Source organism: Catharus ustulatus, chromosome 8 (genome assembly GCF_009819885.2).
Source record: "Catharus ustulatus isolate bCatUst1 chromosome 8, bCatUst1.pri.v2, whole genome shotgun sequence".
Lineage (NCBI taxonomy): Eukaryota > Metazoa > Chordata > Aves > Passeriformes > Turdidae > Catharus > Catharus ustulatus.
This window is the reverse complement of record NC_046228.1, coordinates 16,915,451-16,939,326: the sequence shown is the minus strand read 5'-3', so window position 1 is coordinate 16,939,326 and position 23,876 is coordinate 16,915,451. Positions and strand designations below refer to the sequence as shown.

General features: G+C 36.4%; 1 protein-coding gene across 1 annotated transcript in view; it reads left to right on the top strand.

Annotated features, from left to right (window-relative positions):
- KIF20B (kinesin family member 20B) overlaps positions 1-23,227 on the top strand; it is a 34,000-nt gene extending 10,773 nt beyond the window's left edge. The window contains exons 12-33 of the mRNA XM_033066810.1: positions 2-164; positions 1,165-1,416; positions 2,163-2,302; positions 2,876-3,026; positions 3,904-4,126; positions 4,678-4,739; positions 4,929-5,048; positions 6,622-6,787; positions 9,718-10,900; positions 12,198-12,336; positions 12,622-12,744; positions 13,171-13,231; positions 13,851-13,976; positions 14,237-14,358; positions 15,307-15,462; positions 16,315-16,491; positions 17,044-17,208; positions 18,468-18,668; positions 19,040-19,117; positions 19,882-20,029; positions 21,394-21,536; positions 22,988-23,227. Coding sequence (XP_032922701.1) covers positions 2-164; positions 1,165-1,416; positions 2,163-2,302; positions 2,876-3,026; positions 3,904-4,126; positions 4,678-4,739; positions 4,929-5,048; positions 6,622-6,787; positions 9,718-10,900; positions 12,198-12,336; positions 12,622-12,744; positions 13,171-13,231; positions 13,851-13,976; positions 14,237-14,358; positions 15,307-15,462; positions 16,315-16,491; positions 17,044-17,208; positions 18,468-18,668; positions 19,040-19,117; positions 19,882-20,029; positions 21,394-21,536; positions 22,988-23,065 — 4,177 coding nt within the window. The 3' untranslated portion in view covers positions 23,066-23,227. The remainder of the gene's footprint in view (position 1; positions 165-1,164; positions 1,417-2,162; positions 2,303-2,875; positions 3,027-3,903; positions 4,127-4,677; positions 4,740-4,928; positions 5,049-6,621; positions 6,788-9,717; positions 10,901-12,197; positions 12,337-12,621; positions 12,745-13,170; positions 13,232-13,850; positions 13,977-14,236; positions 14,359-15,306; positions 15,463-16,314; positions 16,492-17,043; positions 17,209-18,467; positions 18,669-19,039; positions 19,118-19,881; positions 20,030-21,393; positions 21,537-22,987) is intronic.
- The last annotated feature ends 649 nt before the right edge of the window (positions 23,228-23,876 follow it).

Below are 23,876 nucleotides of genomic sequence, written 5' to 3'. Positions count from 1 at the left end.
GATTGCATCAGCACATACCCTTTCGGGAAAGTAAGCTAACTCATTTCCTTCAAGGATTTTTCAGTGGAAAGGGGAAGGTGTACATGATAGTAAACATCAGCAAATGTGCATCAGCATATGAGGAAACACTCAATGTGCTAAAGTTCTCAGCCATTGCACAAAAAGTAAGTGTGGTGTAGTCTATCTTGTTGATCAGTAACTTTTGATTTGCTCTAAAAAGAGCATATTCTTTTAGGAATGTGAATTGAGTTACTGGATTTTTGTCTCATACTGCAATCATATTTCAAATTACACTAGATTAAGCTTTATCTCCTAGAGTTTTTAAAAAGACTTTATTGGGACTTTTTTTTCTTCAGAGTGTGAGGGTGGAAGCATCTACTGACAATTTGTAATTCCTATGAAACATCCAGTGTAATAAGAAACTTAATATATTTGGAAGAATTTCCCTGAAATCTGAGTAAATTTCTTCTGCAGATACAACATGCTCTGACTTCTAGCTGTCCCATATACTACTGCTATCTTAACTTGGATTATTGCTCATCTGAAGTACTGATAATATAGGTTGAGCACCAAAGAGTGTGAAAGGTCATCATTACATTCACAGAGGTTTCAGTGGGAAGGTGGAAGCAGAGTCAGTAGGAGTGAGTGCAGTGATGTAACTTTGGCAAAGTTGGAAGATGTAAGTGTGGAGGATCAATGCTGTAGCTTTGATGGAAGCCATGGAAAAATTTTGACAGTACAGTCCATGCCTGTGGAATTTGGGCAGGTTAAGTACAATACCAGAAGGAGCAGACTGTAATGGTTATAGATAGAGCTGTTAAAAGAAATAGGTTTTGTAGTCTGGAGTTCTTATAATGCAACTGGAAACTCAAAGTACAGGAAGGGCAATCTGTTGCTGCCTCTTGTAGATTATCATTTAGTGAAACTTGGTGTTCCTGGGACCCAAAGAAGGGTTAGGCTGTAATGTGACAACTTTCTACTCTAGCTGGAAACTGGTCTAAGAAGTGACTCTGAACAGTGGATAGGTAAGGTGGGAGAGAACTCTGCTCAGGAGACCTATAGGACAGTGCAACAGGTCTTCAAAGTGCAAGTGGAGCTTTTATAAATACCAATAACTTTTTGTTCTTGATTTTTTTTTTTTTTTTTTTTTTTGCGGGGGGGTAGGTTGTAGTTATGGACACATCTATTCTTCCCCAAGATCAGTCGTTTGGCCAGAAATCGGCAGGAGACTCATCACTGCTTAATGTCAGTAGAATGCCAATCCCAAGGAAGAGAGCTACTATCCTGTGGGACAGAACCTTGGAAGATGTGTTTGAAGATGATGATGGTGAGATGGAGGAAGAGCCCAGTATGTCAAGAGAAGCAGTGCAGGACAATGCAGGAAATGAAGTTGTTATTGCAAAAGAAAAATACATGGTATGTGCCAGGGCTGCTTTAAGAATTAGTATAGCATGGAACCTTGAAGCAATGTATTCTGGTTTCCTCCATCTTGCCCTTTTGTTTTTCTTTTGCTTTCCCCCTCATCACCTTATTCTACCTAAATGCAGTGTTTGGAACTACAGGTGGGATTACTTATCCCTTGGTGCTTATTGTGGGAAAATTATGAATTGTGTCAAACTGAGCAGTAAGAATTGCAGATTTGGGTTTGGCTTCCTCTTCTTTTGGCATCCTATGGTCAGTATAAGGAAGACATTACCTGTTTTTTAGCAACACAAGATTGTTCCTTTGTTATTTTATACACAAGAGGACTCTGGACCCTGTTCTTTAAGAAACAACAATTTTAGTCATTTCTGGGGAAGACAAGGAGTAGGAAAACAGAGAACTAGAGACCATTTCATGGAGGTTTCATTAATACCCAAAAAGGGACATATGGGAAAAAAAGACCAAATTCTGTGGATCTTAAGCCTATCTCTAAAGGTAACATTAGGAAATTCTGTTATAAACTTGGTGCTCTGTAGAAATACCCACTCTGTGCAAACCTAAATTTCTGTGTTACTACCAAACATGCAGTGCAATCTACTCATAAATCCTTCTGTTTATGAATGAGCTAATAAAGGGCCTGGAAAAACTTTTTCCAGCTGTAGTGTTTGAGGAATGGGAAAAAATCTCACTTGTGGGAAAGGATTTCTTTATGAAAAGTATAATACTAATTTTAATTCTAGATGCTGGTGAATCTGGTAGAAGAGCTGAGGAACAAACTTATTACTGAAAAGAAAAACAAGCTACTGCTGGAAATAAAAATCCGTGAAGAAGTGATACAAGAATTTACACAGTATTTTGCTCAGCGGGAAATGGATTTCAAGTAAGCTGGCTTTAAGTTACTTGTTAAGAAAGTGCAAGTACGTTAATTCTTAAATCTCTCTGGGTTGTAAGACTACAATCTTCTGCTAGATCTGATCTCCTATTGCATCAGTTACTGTTGGTTTCTGTTTGGATTATGAGCTCAGGAAAAATGCTCTTTAGAAAAGGCTCTGATATTTCTGTGGGTTGGGTAGGAGTGTGTGTATAATTTGCAAGCAGGTTTTTTTTCCCCTGTAGAACTCTAAGGGAAGAGCTACTTTGGTAAGTTGTAGAAGAGTGACATTTGCAAATTCTTTGATTCCTGTTTTAGTGATACTCCAAACATACTCCATCTCAAGCGGCTTAGAAGAAATGTTTTTTGTGAAGTGCTTTCCATAATCTATGTACTTGTATCCCTCTTATTCTTGCATGTGTGAAATACACTTCTGGTTTAGGGTTGCAGCATTGTTTGGTGTATTGTTTTGTTGTGCCAAAATAAAGAAAAAGACTCCTTGTTTGTAGGCAACTGTGCTAATAACTTTAGAGCCTCTCTCATGGCTAGCTTTTAGCTGACTTGTTTTCTTCCCTTCTCTAGAGAGTGCCTTTCTCATGAACGAGCACATCTTGAAGAAAATTCTGAAAAACGCCTGGAAATCTTCAAAGAACTTGTAGATAGTTATACTAAAAATGCAGAGGAGAAAAATAAATCACAAGATCAACCTTGCAGTGATCCACCTGGACCTCTGGTATTTTTATTTGTCTGCCCCAAATGTTCCTTTTACACTAACTACCTGTAATAATCATGGCATTTCTCAAGAAATAGCAAAGGGTGGTTTCAAGAAATTGCACACAATGTAACAATTCCCCTCAGCAAGATATATTTATATTATTTAATAGATTAGATTGCTGAGCCTTGGAATTCAGCAATTTTTAGGGTTTCCTGCATTTCTCCAGCACAAAGTGACAATTATTCTATACAAAGAAATTGTGGGGAAATCTGCAGTTTTTTATCCTATAAAATCTATTGCCTTTAGAGCCTATTTAACATCTTTGAGTCTGACTTCTTAGGCCCCACATATGGACTGTGGTGGAGTAGTCACAGAGACCTCTCTCTTAGGACAGTAGTAGCTACAACTGAAACAATAAGAATTATTCATCCACTTAAGCCATACTCAGACTCTAGTTCAGAGTTGGTCTCTTGAGAGTTTGAAATCTTTTTTTTTCTTTTTTTTAAAAAACGCACTGTGGCAAGATGTTAAGTTAGTCTATTGGGTGTAACTTAGTATGATAAATTACCACAGACTTATTTGGCCTCACAAACTTCTCCTGTTATATGAAAATTTCAGATGTATTCCTTTTAAAACTGTTTGTTGGCTCTGTTCAATATTCTCATTAGTTTAAAATATGCTAACTTTTACAGTAAACTTGAAGGGGATACTTTTGTGGAGATATAAGGGGGGATGTAATAGTGGATCATTAAATGTTATAAAAATAAGATAGCTGTAGCTTGATACTGGACTGTACTTACATATTAGAATTCCTAACAATCTTCTGTATTTTCTGTGGAAATAATGGCTTTTGTGTAATTACTTGCCATTTCTGAATGAATACAAATTCTTTCAGAATGAAAACAGCGCAGACACAGGTGCCTACATTGATTTTGGGGGTGTTATTGATTCTCTGCAAAATGATATCACTGATATCAAAAATCAGGCAGAAGCAGCACAGCAGTTCATTGTGTCCTTGGAGGATTCACAGGAAACCATAGATTGTCTTGAAAAACAGCTGGCAAAAATAACTGCTGAACTAGAGGAGACCAAGGAAGAGCTGGAAAGGAAAACCAAAGGTAAGCTGGATCGAAGTGTGATGTAAAAGATACAAAAAAAGAAATGACAAGGTATTTTAAAATAGGAATAATAATCTCATTGAGCAGTGTTGTGTAACCAAATCATATGTATAATGGTGGTAATCCTTTGTTTTGTGTATGTTCAGGTTAAACCATTCTACAGGCCTTCCTTATTTCATTTTTAAGAAAATTGTCAGTTGCTGACCGTAGGATAAAAGATCAAAGCTATTGATTTCAGTGTTGTACTTCCTGTACTTTGTTTTGCTGATGCAGTGTTTTCAGGTGTGTGGAACTTCGATGGAGGAAAAACTAGCAGCCTCTCATAATGATCTCAGCAGAAGTTGTGTAATATGATCTGTATTTTTGAATGGGTTGCAAGGCCCTATTGTCCAGTCTAGAAAATAGTAAATAACTTTTGAAATGTCCTAGTAGAAGTCAACTTGAAAATAAATGTATTTGAAAACTACTGAAGTACCGGAAGATACAAAGACATGGGTTAGTGAGTAAACTGTGATGGCTGATTATGTGATGTAGGCTTTTTTCTGTTAAAGGTTTTGAAACACAGAGGATTAAATTGGATGAGTCTGCTGAGCAACTTAAAGAAGCAACTAAGGTAACTTTCTCCAAAAAAAAAATTGTGCAAAATTATTTGCTTTAATACAGATTTCCCACAACTTGAAATGCTATTAGTCTATGCTTCTAGCCTTTTTTTTAATATCAAGCATAGTTTAACTGATTTTCCTTCTGAAAAGCATGGTAGAGTTCAATTTAACACTGACCTTTTTTCTTTTAATTTTTCAAGAAAATGAATATACAAAATGAAAGGATTCAAGAACTGATTAACATTGTGAAGCAAAAAGATGAAACTATTATGAGACTTCAAAGTCAGATAACCTGTTCAGAAGAAACCATAAAAGACTATGTAAGTCTTAGGCATCTTAATTGTTTTCATGCAAAAAAAATCTTAATGTGCTTATAATGGACTGTGCTTTGGAAAACTGAAATATTCTTTAAATAATTGCTATTTACTTCAAATGATAGCTGGTCAGGTGATGTTGAAACTAAAGTCACAGCAAAATGCTAGCAGGGGTGTGTGCAAATAAGGAGATTTTCAGAAGTACTGATCTGAAGTTATTATTGGAGGACTCTAGAATGAGACTGAAGAGCCATGAAAAAAATTAAAGACCTCAAACTGTGAGGACTTAAAACAGTGGGAATAGAGCAAGTGCATCGCTGTTTGAAAAAAAGAGGAACACAGTAAGGTTTTGTTGCAATAAAAGGTCAATTTTAGTTGAAGTTAGAATTAAGAATGTAAAAAATAAAAGGACAATATTTGTGTGAACTAGGAAAAAAAAAAATCAGTGTATTCCACTTACCACTGTCATGCTTACACACTTTCAAGGGAAGAGTGTTAATGTGAATGTATTGAGCAAAGTTTGAATTAAGGTATGACATGGGTATCTCTGCTTTTGATGTGATTAATAAAACTTGGAATTGTTTAGTCTAATGATATGTGCTGCATGCTGGAAGGTAGCTTGCTAAATTGTATGCAGGTAAAAAAAAATAAAAACATGCAATTTTGGAGATTTATTTTTTTTTGAGCCTGATGTTCAGTAACCTGAAGTAGTTTTGAGAACATTGTAAGTGAAACTTAGTCAGCATTCTGATGCATTTCTCTTACACTGTAAACTCAAAGCTTTGGCCAAACTTTGTCTTGTGTTCTCTGCCTCACAGCTGCCTAACTTGTCAGTATTATGAGTGCTCCAAGAGTGAGTGGAGTGTGATGAATTACTATTACTGCTCCTTCCAAGAGCAAGGCTCTAACTGTCCAGTGGTTTCATGAGACTGTGGCATGACATTTTAAACATGACCCTGAACCTCAACTCTATAGTCTATTGTGTTGATTTTAATGAAATACTTATAGTGGTCCTTGACAACCACATGGCTTGCCACTGTCATCTTGCAAGTAAACAATTTTTTCTTAGTCAAATATCTTAGTCATATATCAGATATCTAAAGCATGTATGGCAGAACTGACTAGGCTTTCAAATTGCATCAAATGTGTCTTGACAAAAATGATTTGTAGCTTTGCTAAAGGCTGTTAAAGCTCCCAATTGTACCAACTATGATCAGAAAGTGATGAATTTGTAGAACAGACTGTGTGCCTTTTTAATGAATTGGGAATTTCATCAGCTCTTGACACTGGAAGTTGTTTTCACATGGTAAACAAAGTCCTCCTAATGAAAGTCTTGTGTTTTGTTGTTCTCTAGTGTCTTGCCCTGATTCCTGTGTAATGCAGAAGTAGTGTCTGTTTCTATCTGAAGTTGCAGGAGCTCTTGGTTTAACTAGCTGATCTGTCACTGACTTTTCCTCTGACAATCCCTATGCACCTTACCCGTAAGGTTTTGTAGAAATATTTGTATAGAAAAAGCTGCTAAGCCTTTTAAATGCTCAATTTGTACAACTTCAAAACAATTGATCCTATTTTATCACAGGAGAACAATTTGACCACCATTAAGAGAAAATTAGCAGACAAGAACTCTAAGGAAGTGATTGAAAGCAGCCCTCTCAAGGATTATGAGGAAACTGTGTTGGAAGTGGGAAGAAAACGTTGCTTGGAAAATAAGCCTACTGCAGAAGAAGAGCCACCTACAAAGAAAGGTACAATTTCTGCCATCATTCAACAGGGGGTCTTGAAAAAAAGCTTCATTAGTATTCCAGAACAGAAGAAAAAAGCTGGGAAGCGTAAGCATTATGCTCTGAAGAGGAAATCTGCTATGTTAAACTGTAAAAGGAAGTAACTGGTCTCTAAATGTCATCTCTCTTTCAGAGGGCCCTATATTGTTTACTCCTAAATGATGTAAATAAAAGTTTTTAGACTCTTTCCTTTCTGCTTTTTCTTATCTGTGTATGTACCTGCATACCTAGCTGTAGTTCTCAGGCAATTTCTTAACATTTGTTGTACTAAATTTTTTACTGCTGCACTTCTGAGAAAGTAGCATCTTCTGTTCAAGTTTTTGAAAATTGCCTAAGCAAGCATCAAAGGTGTCAATGACAATGATTGTTCAGTCATACAGTATGTGCTGTGAACCTTGACATTTCATTCTGTGTGCATGCTCTGAACACACCAGCTCTGGTCAAGGGGACAAGTGCTGGCAAAAGAAAAAAAAAGCTTTCCACTTGAACGAGAGTACAATTAAGTCAGAACTGGTGTCTTTTGTACAGCTCTCATGCTTGCACTTTCAGTCTTTTTGCTTTCCTTGCTTTATCTGTAAGCTTATCAGGTGAATAAAATCTCTTAAGTGAGACTGAACTATATGAGACATGTGCAAAATGATATTTGTAAGAGCTTTCTGCCTCTAATTTGACTTCAGGACCCAGCTTGGCTTTGGTTTCTCATAGAACTATGGAAAGCATACGCAAAAGGAAGGTGGGATGCCTTTCCTTCCTGTAAAAGGAGAATTACCAAAGTCACAGGATCACAGAAAAATGAGGATACAGTGAATAAACTGAATGTTGAACTACCATTCATTACATTGTACAGTAAAAGAACAAGGGAGCACTCACTGTAGTAGATCAGTTTTAAGTTTATCATGCATTCTAGTAAATGGGGACAGATCAGGCTGATGTCTAGGCACTAGTGAGGGTTCCCCAGAGCTCTATAATGGGCCCAGTTCTCTTCAACATCTTCATCAGACACTTGGATGCAGGACCAAAACTATTCTAAGTTTGCTAATGATAGCTGTTGACTCCCTTGAAGGCTGGGAAACCCTGCAGAGAGATCTAGACAAATTGCAGAGCTGGGCACTCACCAACCCTATGCCCTTAACAAAGATAAGTGCCTGAGTCTGTACTTGGGACAGGGTAACCCTGGCTTTAGGTACAGACTGGGGAGTGAGAGCTGGAGAGCAGCCATGCTTTTGATGATCCTTGAGGGTCCCTTCAAACTCAGGATCTTCTGTGATTCCATTAACAAAGCACTTCATGCAAAGAGCGTTGAACTTCTGATGTTTGTTACCCTAAAGTTGGAAGAGGCAGATAATTCTCAAATTGAAGGTGTGTGATTAAATAAACTAACAGCAAACATGTGCATATATGGATACTGAAATGCTTAAGCAGGATTGTGTTCTCAGTTCTTCAGTGTAAAGGAAGGTCTATAGAAAACAGCCGGCCCTGCCAGTAGTAGCTAAAGGAGGTAAAAATATTAGGCTAGATCAGCTGATCAATAGAGCATTTCTGTTGTTTGTACAAATGCAAGTGTCATTTAAAACCAAGACCAAGGGCTTTGACAGACCTCAGCACCTCTTTTAGTGAAGCTTGCAAAACTCCAGTCCAGGGAGCGGAATGTGTTTTGTCTGATCTGTTTGCTTAGACTGCACAACTGGTCTTTCAGAGAAAACCATTTCCAAATCCAAAATTTTTCATCTTGTAGGATTTAAAAATATAACCTTCTATGCCTTAAATAAGGCTGCTGTTGTGGTTGAGCTAGCAGAAGCACAAGCAGGAGCAAAGTATCCTGTCAACTTTCAAAAACCAAAACACTTGCTACTATTTTAGAATTAATGCTGTTGTGACTCAAATTGTCTGTACAGCTTGTTGCATCAGTTCAGAGGATGTTTCCCTGCAGTACACCTGTGCTTAATGGTCCCAAAGTGAGATGACTGCCTAGCTCTTCCTCACTGTAGGTGCAGCACTCAAAAGAATCCATACTATCTCCCTATGGTGAATAGTTGTGATAATCTAATCCTTAGAGGTAGTCAAGCTTGATTTAATAGTAAAATATAGCATGCATGTTACTAAACAGACACAACTGGAGTCAGTTTTGAAGGTGGTGAAATGCATGCAATTTTAGTTAAAATGCCTCATTACTTTGGGAAAACATTCTTAAGTTGATGGGACATGGAAATTTTGGGTTGGAATGACATGTTTCAAGTCTTTCTTGGAGAACATGACATGCAATGTATTAGGTGTGGGCATTAGTAGTTATCCTTTTATCTAGTTTAGAAACCTAATGAATACATAAGGGAGGAAGAGGAAGACTCCAGATACAAAGAAAAAAACACCTAAAGCTGGATTTTTATCTTTGTTTTTAAAGTGAGGTGATATAGAGCATGCATAAAACTTCTCAGGTAAAGGTGTATGACACCATTGCTTCCCTAGATGGAGCATGGGTAATTGCTGTCTGTATTTAAAAGGATTGTTGAATAAGTGGAGGTAGAAACTGGTTATCACCGTGAATGTTACCTAGCCCACAGGTGTTGCACATACTAGTGCAATTAGCTAGATTTTTCTGCTAGTGGGGCAGAATAGAAGGTTGGAATAAAACTGTAGCAAACTTTTTTTAAGTCTTCTGAACACCTCTCTGCCAGTTATGCCTAGAAGCCCAAGAGGCATTTTAGTGCATATAAAATGTCTCAGAGTATCCTAACAACTTCAAGACTCTAAAATGCTATGAGAGTGTGGCTTTTAGGTGGTTCTAGTTTTCCGCTCAGCAATTACAATTTGGTGTTGCTAGTGATTTGTTGATTTTAATTAACCTGAGCTCTATGGGGATTTATTTGTTCATGATGTTGTTTTGGTTTTGTTTTTAGGAGATAAGAGAGGGAGTTGGGGAAACTGCTGTCTTGATCTGAAGAGAACTGATAATTCTGAGACCTACATGGAAATAGTAGCACTAAAGGAAAAAACGGAAACCTTGGAAGGTCAGATAGCTGCACTTGAAGAACAATACCAAAGAGAAAAAAATGAAAAAGAAGACTTAAATCAGCAGATAATGAACTTGCAGCTCAAACTCTCTGCTTCTGAAGAAAAGGCTTCTGTCTTAAGTGGAGAACTTCTACAATGTCAAGCTGAATACCAGGAGGCTGTTTCTGAACTGGACAAACAGAGAACTATAAATAAGGAACAAGAGGAAAAGATTATTCAGCTGAATAATGAAGTAACAGGTGCTAAACAAAATATAATTGACAAAGTGTCACAAATTAAAACAATGCAGTCCCAGGTAGATGAATTGTATAAATTTCACCTGGATATTGATTTAGTTAATGTAAAGGATTCCTTAGACCCTCAAAAAGATGAACCAGCGACAACTCAGATGGGTCCTCTATCCATGCAGTTCCAAACTGCTTCTACAGCAGATCTGAGACAGGAGAGCTCCTTCCACCACAGTATTGAAAGCATTTGGGAAGAATGCAAAATTATGATTAAAGCTTCCTCACAGAAAAGTCATCAGATTCAACAACTACTTCAACAAGTTGAAGACTTAGAAAAGAGACTTCATGATAGTGAGAATTACAATAATCAACTAAAAATAAAATTAAACGAGATTACCAATCAGGATCATCAGTCTGTAAAGGAAAAAGATCTTATGAATCAGTTACAAGAACAAATCCAGAAGAAAACCCAGGATTTTGAAAAACAGGCTGCAGAAAATCAGAGAGTAATTGCACAGTTTCAGGAGAAAGTTACCACCTATGAGGGAGAAATAAGAGATCTTGAATGCCTGTTGGAGGGTTTTAGGACTAAAGATGACAGGATGAAAGAGTTAGAAGAAGAATTAAAAGAAAAAGAATCTACTATTTTAAATCTAGAAAGTAACACAGTAGCCCTGCAAGAGAAATGTACCAGTGTAGACAAAGAACTGAAAGAACTCAGTGACAGAGAAGCAAATTTGAAGGATGAAGTTGTGCAATTGATGAACAGTTTGGAGACCATGAAACATGCTCTTCAGGAAAAGGAGAAAAACGAGTATGAGCAAATACAGTCTATAGAACTGTAAGTACATAATGAGATTACTCCTAACCCTTTAAGAATAAAATTAAGTTAAAACTCCCCTGTATCAGCATTTATTTTGACATACCACATTTGTATATTTATAGACTTGATTAACCAAACAGCTTCTTTGAGAAGTTTCTATACACTACTCAAATTTTATATTTGCATATTCTGCTGGCTGTGTTTTCCTCACCTGTTTGTATAGTCTTTCAAAAATATACATCTAAAATCATGTGGAACTATTGTGCAGGAGTATGCAATAAAATAAATTATTTGGGGACTTGTAACAGCTTTGTTGCAGGCCTTTTCTGAAAGAAATGGCATAATGCAGTATTATATCCTCTAGGACATGTTTTCTTTGGAAAGGACTGAATGATAAAAGGAAAGGAAGAAGAGGAGTGGGGAAAGCCCAGGGAGTAAACAGATGGCTTTGGTAACAGCTATTCTAGGTGAACAGTCTGCTCTAAGACTTGAAGGAATAATGGGTATAGGGGATAGAACTGTCCTCAGCACCGTCTACTGTTTACATCTGTAAGGAATAGGAGATTACATGCATCTGAGCGATTATATTTGCTATAAGGAAATTGCAATTTTGTAAAATCAGCTTTAAGATGCTACGTGGCCCTTCTGCTGACTATGGTTTCTTTAATGCCACATCTGTGGGTACTGCACATATTCCAAAGTTTAGCATGAAGTTCTGATGATTCCCAACCCTGTGCTGGTGAATCTTTGAAAGGATTTCTTTTTATGAGACCTTGTGATTTATTGTAATTTGTAGGAACTGAAAAACCTTCCTTTAGTTAGTTTAAAAGTCCAAGATGTCTTACTGGAAATTCTTTGAAATAAATGTGATTGCTTAAAAGTAACCCGATCAAACTTATTCTTTACTTGTACTTGCAGAGCTTGTAATGGCAGGATTTATTGCAATGTTATTACTTTTTTCCACTTTTCTTTCTATTCATCCTGATACTTACAAGAATTGGGATGTAGTTACCAACTTTAAACTTATTTGATTTTAACCTTGGGTTTTCTAATTTTTAAGGTTGCCTAATGATAAAAATGGTTGTTCTACTATGCTTAAAAAGATAATATTTTTTTTAAATCATATTTTTCAAAAGTGAATCTGAGCAGTTTGTTGCTTCACGCTCATATAGTAAGACATTGTAATCCAAGTAAAATTATAAAGCTTGTTATTGATGTGATAGAGCTGAGCTTCTATTTGCAAATAGAACTAACAAAGGGCCTGAGCTAATATGCAAGACTAATGTTATTTATGTCTCCTAATTTCTAACCCAAGGCTACGTAAAGATCTTTCTGAAAGTTCTGCCCTTGTACAAAGTTTGAAAAAAGATTTGCAGAGGAAAGAGGAAGAATACACAGATTTGAAAGAGAAATTTTCTGATGCCAAGAAACAAATTCAGCAAGTACAAAAAGAGGTTGGTAACCATAGGCAAAATGTTTCTTCTGCAAGTTTGGGCTTCTGTTATTAAAACCCATTTTCACAAATCTCAATCTGTGGATGTTAAAAGAGATTCACAATAAGGCTGTTTTGAATGATTCATTCAAAGTATCTTTTTTTGTGCACTACCAGTCCCTGAAATTCAATGAAGATGCTTGCAAAATTTTAATTCTAATTTAAGGAGTTGGTTATCTAGATAACTTACAGAGATTGTAAAAGATGTATAACTAAGTTTAAAGTTTTGCTTGCTGTCTTGTTGCAGGTGTGTACAATGCAAACTCAGGAGAAGTCCCTGAGGAAGCAAGTTGATGAACTTGAGAAAATCAAAAAGCAGTGTAGTGAAGAATTAGAGTTGAAACAGCGCACAATCCTGCAACTTAAAAAGGTATTTTGTTTTATAAAATTTTACTTGCTCTTAATTTTTTTTTAGCTAGTTACTAACGAAACAAGTTTTTCGAGCAACTGGAGAAAGCTTACAACTGGAGAAGCTGGGTAAAAATAAGAGTAGCCAGCTGAAATTAGTTTTGAATGAAAAATGTTTAAAGAAATTCTCAAGCAGGACTTATTTAAAACAATTTGATAATCAGTCTAGTAAATAAATACTTAATACCTGCAGAGTTTCTGATTAGTGACACTTAAATATGTTAGTAGTGTCTTTTTTTTTTAAAAACAGCTGGAATGCTATTTTATACTATATGAAGAACTTATTCATTTATTAAATTCAAAATGAAAAGCTGTTAATTTCTAGCATATGTATGTTTCTTTCAGCATGTTCTAACTTCTTTAATTTGCTTTCAATGTTGATATTTAGGAGCAGTTGAATGAAGAAAAGCTGGAAGAAATCTCCAAACAGTATGAGAAAACACAAAAAGGTCAGAAAGAACTGTTATTGTTCCAGGTTTTTTTGTGTGTGTGTGCAATGACAACGCGAGTGATCGTGTCAATAGCAAATTTGGAGTCTCGTATTTCTGTTTTAGAATACTGAGACACACCAACCTGGACACTGAAATCTCAATGTCAGAAAGTAATTCTTATTGAATTGTTAGTAGATATATTTCTTAGCAAAGAAACAGTCTCAGATTAAGAAATGTAAGCGGAGAAAGTATTAGTGTTCATTTAGTCAATATATGGAGTTACTTGGTTTTGTTTTAGTTGTCCTTTTTAGCAAAAGCATGAACTAACACACTGTGATGTGTGCTAGCTCCAATTTCTGTGGATTTGATAAACATTTAGTGCTTCAAAAGTAGTTAGTTTATCATAGCCATACAAGTCAGAGTCTGATATTTAGTACCAAAACACACATCTAAGTTAAATTGGTGAGAATAGAATCACTTAAGAATTTGGAATGTGGATAGTCCAGTATTTTGATTTCCTTGTAATAAAATTTTTGGTTTCAGGGAATGGAGAAATGATTTGTAACTGAGGCACTTTGGGAGAGAATGGTGGGAACTAGAAGGAGACTCATCTGTAAACTATTTTTCAAATTTTCAGATCTGCGTGCAAAGGAAAAAATAATTGAAGACATGCGGATGACATTAGAAGAACAAGAACAGACTCAGACTGAACAAGATCAAGTGCTTGAAGCCAAATTAGAAGAGACCAACAGATTAGTTTCGGGTAATCTCTCCATGGAAAGGGAGCAGGGAAAGAAAATTATTTTGGATGTGTATTGTGATAGTTGCTTTACATTTCTGGTTTTACTTCTCAATTGCTATTTAGGTGCTACTTTCAGGTAACAAATAGTAATTTCCTAAGAGGCTTCTGTTGTCTGTGATCATAGCTGATAAATCCAAGCAACTTTAATAGAAGGGTGGGAACATGCTCAAGCACATGTTTAAAATTACGCGTTATGTAAACTCATTTTGTGTTCTGCCTAGAACTGGAGACATGGAAGCAGAAATATAGAGAGCTGAACAACCAGTGCAATAGTAGCAGCAAAAATGAGGAGAAAACCATAAATGAAAATGAGCAATTAATAAAGCTGCAAGAAGAACTGAAGGTAAAACGTAATGATATAATTCATACTTAAATGTAAGGCCATAATGCCCACTTAGGAGTGTAAGGGGTTTTTTTGTGCCACTGTCTTCAAGAGCCTAGGGCATGATATGGCAAGTTATTACTCTGGTAAAGGAAACTTCCTTCGAAGCATCTTTTCCATAGGGCACCACTGATGCCCCATAATGGAGTGCACCCTGCCCTACATTATGCTACTGCTATGCACAGGGCTTCTGTAGCTGCTTTCCTCTTACTGTTGTCTTAATCCAGCTCCTGATTCCAGGGATCTCTCCTGTCAAACTCTAATCAAACTCTCAAGATCTTGTGCTTGCTGCATGGCCTGTAAGCCCTTCCTGTAAGGCTGAGGACATTGCTCTAACTCTCTTTGGATTAGAAAGTAGACTTATTTTCTAAGCAACTTTTCAGGTGCTTCCTGTCTTACATGGTAGAATGTCTGACAAGAGGTTTCATTGTGAGAGAAAAGGAGATGAAGTTGCTGTGGATTGAAGTGACATTCTTGGGTACATGCTGTCTCTTCCTACCATTCAAACTGTACCACATTTTTTCCCTTTCAGTCTGGAAGCAGAGAAGCAGAGTTGTTTTTCTAACATGTCCTTTAAGGCAGCATAAAAGCTTGGGGATTTGTAAGGTAGAAGTGTCTGTTTACCATGACTTTTGGAGTATGTGTCTGTGATTGACCCAGAACACTTTGAGGAAAAAGAAACTGCATTCCATGAAGATGTGCCAGTCTGAATAAGAAATGCTGAAAACTGATAATTTTTTGCAATACAGAAGAACAAATTAGTATAACGCTTGTACCTGGGAGTATGCTGGAGTAAAACTGTGCTACTGTTTCTGTTGTTTTTGAAATTAATCCATTCAATGATATTTTGAATTTTAAGTCATTTTTTTTTCTCTACTTATGGTTTTATTTCTGGTTTCTTCAAATTAGGAAAATGAGGCGAAGTATCAAAGTGATAGAAAAAAGTGGCTCGAGGAAAAAATGGGACTCATAAATCAAGTAAGAGAAGCTGAGAACCATCGCAACAGGGAAATGAGGAAGTTTGTGGAGGATAGAGAACAACATGTAAAGCAACAAGCAGAAATTGTGAGTGACTTTGTCTCAGAAGTGTCTTGTAGTGTCGCTAGTACAGAGTAAATCACATGTCAGGTGTTCAACAGTGAGGGCACTTGAGAGTTGCTGGCCTTTGTCAGTTCCCTTACTTTCTCACATGACAAAGCCTAGATGAGATGTTCTCTAAACGAAAAAGGAAGAATAGGAAGATCAGAAAACAAAAGTATCTTAGCATGTAATGGAAGTTAACATGCCATCACTACCACCTCACTATGAAGTCTTCACATTTCATATTGTGTGTAAAACACCAATAATGATCTACCCTTAAATTAATTGCTCCTTAAAAGCTAAGAAAACTTACTTTGGAAAATACTTGGTCAGTATGATAGTTATTAACTAAGGCACCTTACTTGTTCACAGGACTGCATCAAGGTTGTAATATTTTAATCAGATGAAATTATTATACGAACCTCTGCAGTCTAAAACTGCATTTGCATCTAGAAGTAGTTAGCAATGCCTTTGTGGACCTGCAATCAGTACAGGAGGATGTTAGGAGCTTACAACTACTTTTATCTATGACTTTTCTTGCCTGAGAATTGTAGTTAATAAAATCTTCAGGTGAGCAAACAGGAGCTGTGGTTCTCAAAAAGAACCTCTCAAAAAGAATTCTTCACAAAGAGTATAAATACAGATTTTCTAGTTGAAACGTGCTTTTGCATATTTGTACTGAAACTAGTTCTATGTGAGCTTTATAAGGTCTGCATAGGCTCTTAAGTTTACCAAAGCTATAAAATAGTACTAACTGTGCAAAACAAAACTGGCAGAACAGTTCAGATACTGTGTAGAAGTGGTGTCCTAGTCTAACCTACCTTTTTTAATATTTAGGAAAGACTTGCTGCACAGCTGGTAGAGAAAGACAGCAATCTTCAAAAGTGGCGCGAAGAAAGAGATGAACTAGTAGAAGCTTTGGAAGTACAGCTCAAGACTTTGGCTTCTAGCACCATAGAGAAAGATAAAGAAATAGAAAGGCTGAAACAGGCTGCACTAATGGCTTCAGAAAAGGTCAATTTTCTCCTGTGGTTTTTTTTGAGGGTTTTTTGTTAATGCATTAATTCTGCAAAATACTGTAGTTGCTCTTTGCATCCTGGCTCTGTTTTTTGTTCTTAAAGACTATCATATTGAAATCATTTGCATCTCATTTAAAAAGAAAAGCCTTACATTTGTTTGCAACTGAATTTGTAGCAGTAATTGTAGTTTGAAAATATTTAGTAGTTCAAGTAAACACTCTTGTAAATTTGGACTGGATATCTGAAACATCTCTCCCATTTGTAATCTTTTTCACAGCACCAAGAACTTTAAATGGGAGGTGAACTTAGAATTCTAAATAAGTATAGTCAAATTAAAAGTTCTGCATTATGTTTCCTCAGAGTCTTATAAGACTTTTCTTCACTGTACATGGAGGCATTAAATTACTGGATTTGTATTGGACCCCTGACTGGTTTAGTCTGCACTTATAAACTGATATGACCAAGTAATCATGTTGATGCTTGTGAATATATATTACTTTATTTTGACAGTCTTGAAACTTGTGGCAATTTTTGCTATGTTTATTAGGATAAGGAAACTGAACTAGAAGATCTGAAAAAACAGCTGGCAGAGAAAGATGACTTTATTAAGGAAACTAAACAACAGATTAACCATGGAAATCCTCAGTCTTTGGCAGAAGTACCATTACCTGAAGAAGGACAAGAGAAAATTGATCAGTCAGTAAACAAAGATGTATGTTTGTTTATGTATTAAGAATATGTTAAGAATTCTGTTGGTTTTTTTCAGTATGTATTTCTGTATATAGTTCTGGAAATCTCCCAAAACTTACTTGTGCTTTGCCTGTATCTTCAGTTCTGAGTTCTTATTCATTCTTTCACATTCTCAGAAAATAAGTACTTTAATTAGATGAATATTACCTCTCTATACATTATAGAACCTTTACACCTGAGGCAAAAACTAGTTAACTAGTCCAGGTTCTGGAGATTTTGGAGGCATGAGATCTAGAGATTTTGTAGTGTCATCTCAGTTTGATTTTGTCAGTGTTAAGGGGATTTCAACTCAAACCACTTTGATGATGTCTATTGTATGAGATGATGGTGATTAACCAGCCCATATGGGAGTTCATAAGAACAAAACAGTATCTTGCATCCTACTTAAAGCAAAAGCAAACCAGTATTTGAAGCGTACCTAAAAGTAGAAATAAAGGCTGTATAGTATAATCATGTGAATAATTATATATGACTTCAGCCCTGTGCTCTTGAAAACTCTCAGTGATGCATATAAAGTAGCTGATTATTACATAAGTCATCTGGAAAAAAATATAAACTCCTTTAAATGTGTGACTAATAGCAGGGAGACTGGGGTTTGCTTCCTTCACTGTAGGAAATCCATGTGTAGTTTTGTTAGCTAATGACACTGACTATTCCTGGGCAACTTTATTAGTCTGCTCCATTCCTGAGAATGCAGTGCTGCTGGGATTCTGGATGGGATTCCCTCTCAGAATGCCAGCAGAACCTGTGGGAGAGCTACCTTTTGGCTTTCCTTGAGCTTTTATCATTTTCCTTTTTAAGAGGAAGGAGGTTCACCCTTCAGGGTGAACCAACGTAAGGAGTAACAGCTGAAATCCTCTAGAAGGGAAAGTCAGCTCCCTAAAGATAAGCTACAGAACTATTTTACTTTTCTCACAAAAGCTGCTATTACTACCTAGTTCCTAAGGAGAAGCAAAGTTAAGGTGGAGACAATCACTGAGAGTCTCTGCTCTTGAGGAAAAATTACTTGGGAACAAAGTATCAGGCTGAGTTCAGCAAGGAAAATTCTGTCATCATTGATACAAAAAAGTTTAAAATTTAACAAAAATGGTTTTAGATAATAAAGCTTAAACGCTGCTGTAGTTGATTTCTTCAGCTCTGTTGTAAGTGAATTGAAAGATAACAGCTGGAAAATAGATTACCTACTTACCTTGTTTTCTTACAATTTCCATATACTTGCAGGACCATTCCGAAATTGTCCTTGATTCTACTGAAGTGTCCACAGAGGATGGAAAAACAAGGTTCCCAAAACCAGAGATGGAAATCCAGTTCACACCTCTGCAGCCCCATAAGATGGAGGTGAAGCACCAGGGCAGCACCTCACCAGTTACAGTTAAAATGCTCAAGTCAAGAAGGAAAAGGAAGAGTGTAGAGATGACTGAGGTGGGAACCCAACCAACTGACAAAATCTGTTGTGCAGCTTTTCAGTTTATTACTCTGATCATTTAATAAAACCCTAACTTCTTATTTTCTGCTGAGATCCCAGGGGTATATGTAGGGTATCATTTAAACCTCATCCCTCCCATGTGGTGGATCTTTGGCCTGTGTTGAACAAGGTTATAGACCTCAGCTGATCCAGACTCAGTCTCCTTGTGCCTCATTTGCACTTTCTCTCTACCTTTTACATTTCTCTTCCCAAACAGAGCCATTTCTTTGTGTCTCCAGCTCTGACTGTGGGATTACAGATCAGTAATCATGTCATTTGGTTTAGGCAGTCATTGGTATCAATTATAATTTCTTCTGATTTTCTTTAGGACTTTGTGAGGAGTGAGAACAAGAGAAATGCAAAACTTCCTATGGCTGATTCACCTTCTACAAGCAACAAAAACATGGTTTGATTTTCTTCCATTTTTGAAGTCAGTTTAGCCTTTTCTGTAAAGGTAGACTTGTGAAAAGAGCAAATATTCTTATGCCAGAAGTATCTTATCCTTATCTATCTATTTCAGTGGGATTCTTCAACATTCTTTATGGTGTCTTTCTACTAAACTCTAATCTAAAGGGTCTATATTTGCCAAGAATGTGTATTGTCCCATCTGCAGTATGCAGTGACTTAAACGGGAAGGATGTTGCATATTGACTAGTTAAAAAGACTGGTTTGGGTTATTAAGGTGTGATGTTATAGGCAATGCCTTTGAAGTAAAACTAGTTTATCTATATATATGGCAGTTATGAAAAGATTGGTTTAGACCATAGTAGTAACCTGGACAGGTTTGGAGGGTAAGCAAGAGATTTATTTGCCCCAACAGATTATTTTATTTATAATTAAGATAATATAATTATAATTAGCTTGTCTAGTAAAACACTCTACAACTTTGAATCTGTCTTTTTAAAAAAAAAAAACAAACTGTTTCCTATATGACTCAAGCTCTTAAATGTATTCTGTGAAACTTCAGCAATTTTTTCTTCTAGGTGTAAAATGAGGTTGTCTACAGTACTTGCTGTAGTGATATCATTACTAAATTGAACAAAGGTGTCAGTAGTGAAGCTCCATGTGTCAGCTTGAAAATAATTTTACATTGAAGTAAAATAAAATAAAATGAAATTTGAGGATTAAGTCAATATTCAGCTTTAACAATGATGCTGTATTTCTGTACAGATATCTACTTCACAATCTCTTAGAAAAGAATACCCCTTAAGAAGGCAAAATTCTACTCTAAAGAAAAACTCAGCTAAGAAGAAAGATGGAGCACTACAGAAAATTGGTGATTTTTTCCAAAGTTCTCCTACTATTATTCACTCTAAAGGTTTGTACACTGTAAATAAGGCTTATTTCCTATTCTCTGGCCATTGTAGAATAGCAGAGAACAAAAGATTATCTTGGTTGTGAGGACCACATTATTCTAAAACTTAGATTAAGTGTGAAATAAAACCAGGTAGAATGAAAGATGCAGTGTGAAATATGTGCATAGTTGTCATAAAAGCAATGATAACTGTTAAGCCCAAAATGTTGGAGTTACTCTGCACTTACTTACACATAAAGGCAGCTTTAGAAACTTGCCATGCTACTCTAAAAAAATCAAGGGTTGAATACAAACTCCAAATCTTACCGTGTTCTATAAGCAATCCCTTGTTGCTGTGGAAACTTTTGTAACGTATTTTGATGTATGTTAATTCTATGAAATCTGAAAGCCAGTGATTCATGAAAATATTTGGAAATCTTCATTAAACTGAATAGAGAGCAATTAATGGATTTGTTAATTTGAAATTGTGAAGTTTAGGTATGGCCTTGGCAAGAATAATTGACTTTCCATTGAAGGATATGTTTTTATTCTTTCCTACAGTAAGAATGATCTCTGGGTTACTGTGCTTTTTAAAAAAATTAAAATTAGCAGAGGGCATAAGGAATCACCAGTATTTAATTCTAAAAGACACTATTATTTGTTTAATAAAAAGTTGGTAGTTTTTTATTGTGGATAGTTAAAATAAACTCCTGTACCGTCTTGAAAGCTTGTCCTGCTACAGAGTACATTTTAAATTATCTGACAAAATACAGTCTAGATAATAACTGTGTGAAATTTTTAAAAATTTCTGTGTTTGTCATATTGGTTCCAGGAGCACAGTTTTTATTATTATCAATGGAAGCCAAAGTCACGCTACTTAAGACTTCATCCTTAATTTGAATATTTAATTTGAGCACATGGGTTCTGTTTTGTAGCCTTTATTAGCATGTCCTGTATGGTTTTGCTCTTTGTATAACAGTATTGCTTATTTCTTGTTTTTTCTGGTGCACATACTCTTCTCTTTATAGAGCTGGTACTAGTTTGATAAAACTATAAAAAGGTATAGAAAATATTGACTGTACACTCTGCTTCTGTCAGCACAGAAGTTAAGCCTGTTGTTCAACTTAGTAGTCTTTAAGTGAGATCTTCGGTGAGATCTGAATCCTAATTGATTTTTAATGTGCTACTTAAATGTGTCCTTTAAGCTTTTGCACCTGAAGCTACAGAAAACTGCTTCCAGCTACAGAAAACTATCTGAATTTTTCTATTTTCTAACTTTGATCTACACTGGTTTAATTTCTAAACTGTTTTAATAAAGCCTACTTTATTCATGAATTTTGAGCCTTACCAAACCATGACATGTATTTATGATAAAATTTGTCTTCTAGCAAAGAAGCTTATTGAGACAATAAGCTCTCCCAAGTCTGCAGAACCAGAAAATGTCAAAGAAAATGAGCTCAGGCCAAAACGAGCTAAGAGAAAACTGTATTCAACTGACATTTCTTGCCCTCTGGATATCCCTGCCTCTTCAGTAAGTGATTAAGATTCCTTTTTTGCCCACTATAATGTTTTTCTCTAATCTTAAATTAAAATTAACTCTTGGGGAAAAAGACAAATCTGAAGGTCTAATTGAGTTGCAGAAGAGGTTTGAAAATATCAACTTATATATTTATTCTACCTAACCATTCCTTGTGGTCTTTCTACTGTTTTCTCACCTCTCTTTCTTTGTCTGCTGACTGACTGTATAGGTGATACAGCAATCATAGAGATACTTTCACATCTGGATTCACAGATGCCTTAGTTGGGGTGCGTGCAGCTTTTTCTCTGCTACAGCAGTGAAGTCTTAATTTGTTCTTCCAGTAGTTGCAATTCATTTAAGTGTAGCATAAAGGGAGAACAGAAATAGAGACCAGTAAGGCATCCACAGATTTGGAATGGCATGATTGAAACACAATAAAGATCTGCACATACAATTAACTTTACAGGTGAGCACCAAAGGTATTTTTCAATTCCATTTATGCCCAGGTGATATTTGGGCATAATAGCATGTGGATACATCCATGCTTTTCAAAGCAGTCTCTTAGGCTTCTGGATGTGTTTTAGTTTTGTGGCTCTGTCTGAAGCAGTCAAAGAGTCTTGCAGGGGTTTCATGTGTTGTTTCAGAAATCCAGCTTTATGATTTATACAGTAACTCTACTGCTCTGTATTCCATCCTTTCTTCCCTATGCTATGGTAAGCATTTGTCCATACTAAAGTAGCCTATTGAGTTTTCTGTAAATTGTATGAATGGATGCAGCAGAACCCAAAATGTTGTCCATAGGAGGAAGAAGAAAATGGCAGAAGTGCTGAGCAAAATGAGCTAAGAAGCTTGGAAATGAAAGAAAAGGTGAAAGGCTGAATCCTGGTGGAGTCAGAGAAAGCTAGAGAAATTTAACCTTAAAATGTTTTATGAACACTTTCTGTATCAGAAAATTAATATTAGAGACTAGAAGTGAGAGCTGCATTCAGATAATATTTTTCTTTGGACTTTGGTATTTGTTCCAGCAAAAATGGGATTTTGTATGTTTATGGAATGTGTTACTTATTACGATGCACTAGATTGTCTATCCTGGAGACCCCTGACAAAAAAGAGCAATAGAATCATAGAACTGTTGAGGTTGGAAAAATCTCCAAGACCCTTGAGCCCAACTGTTAACCCAACACCAGTGAGTTAACTCCAAAACCATATCCCTAAGGGCCACATCCACACATTTTTTGAACACTTGCAGGGATGGTGTTTTTACCACATCCCTGGCCAGCCTGTTCCACTGACTGACAGACCACCTCTCAGTGAATGAATAAATTTCACCAGAGTGACTCAAGTAAAACTCTGGAAACAGATTCTGGGAAAAGCTATTCTGTTGGGCACACAGATCTAGAAAGTGAATGTCATTTGTCTCTGAAGAAAAGCAAAATAACCATCTTTTGATCCATCTTTTTCAGATCCTTATAGAAAAAAAAGAGAAAGAAAGCGATCATCAAACCATGAAGCGACAGCTGCGATCAAGAATGGCAAAATAACCTTGCAAAAGTGTGTTTATAGTTCTTAGCTTGGAGCTATTTCCATTGTATTATTCCAGCTGCTTGTATGTAGGAAGCAACAGATATTTAGTCATGCTTCAAAATCTGTATATAGTTGTATAGAATTGCTCTGACTCTATTAAAATTGAGAAGTTCAAAAAACCTTGTATGTGAAACTTTTCTGTTTACTAGGAACAGTGCCTTTGGAAGTGTTCATAACTTACTCATTGTGCAGTAAGAGCTATGCCTGCATGGAATGGTTTAAATTTCCTTTTTTCAGGCAGCCTATCTACCTTGCCTTTGGGTGGAAAGAAATGAGTACACATTGATACTTGTATATCCTTAAATTCTTCTAAGATAAAAAGTGCTTGCCTCAACCTCAGTTCCTTTTTGGTGAATTTTTTTTTTGTTTGGTTTTTTTTTTTTGTTTCATCATCCTTATGGCACTCCAGTTACAGACAAAGTAAAGCCTTCTGGCTAGAGAAATATGAGGACACTTCTTCTTAGAGGTCAAGCCTTTAAATCAAGGAGGAATAGTGGCACCATTTGATCAGAGAGCTGATTACAGAATATTTTTGGGATGATCTTTCGGTAATAGGACAGCTTTCCGTCGATAATGCAGGTATTTGAACGTGGCTGAAAGCTGATGGACACTGTGAGAGGAAAGCTAGAGGTGCTTTTCCCGAGGGCGGCCGCAGGCTCTGTGCGGGGAGCGCAGCCCCCGGGAGGTGGCGCCGGGACACCGCGGCTCGGGGAGCCGGCCGAGGGCTGCGGGCTCTGCTTGGTTTGGAGTAACCCCCCCCGATCCCAT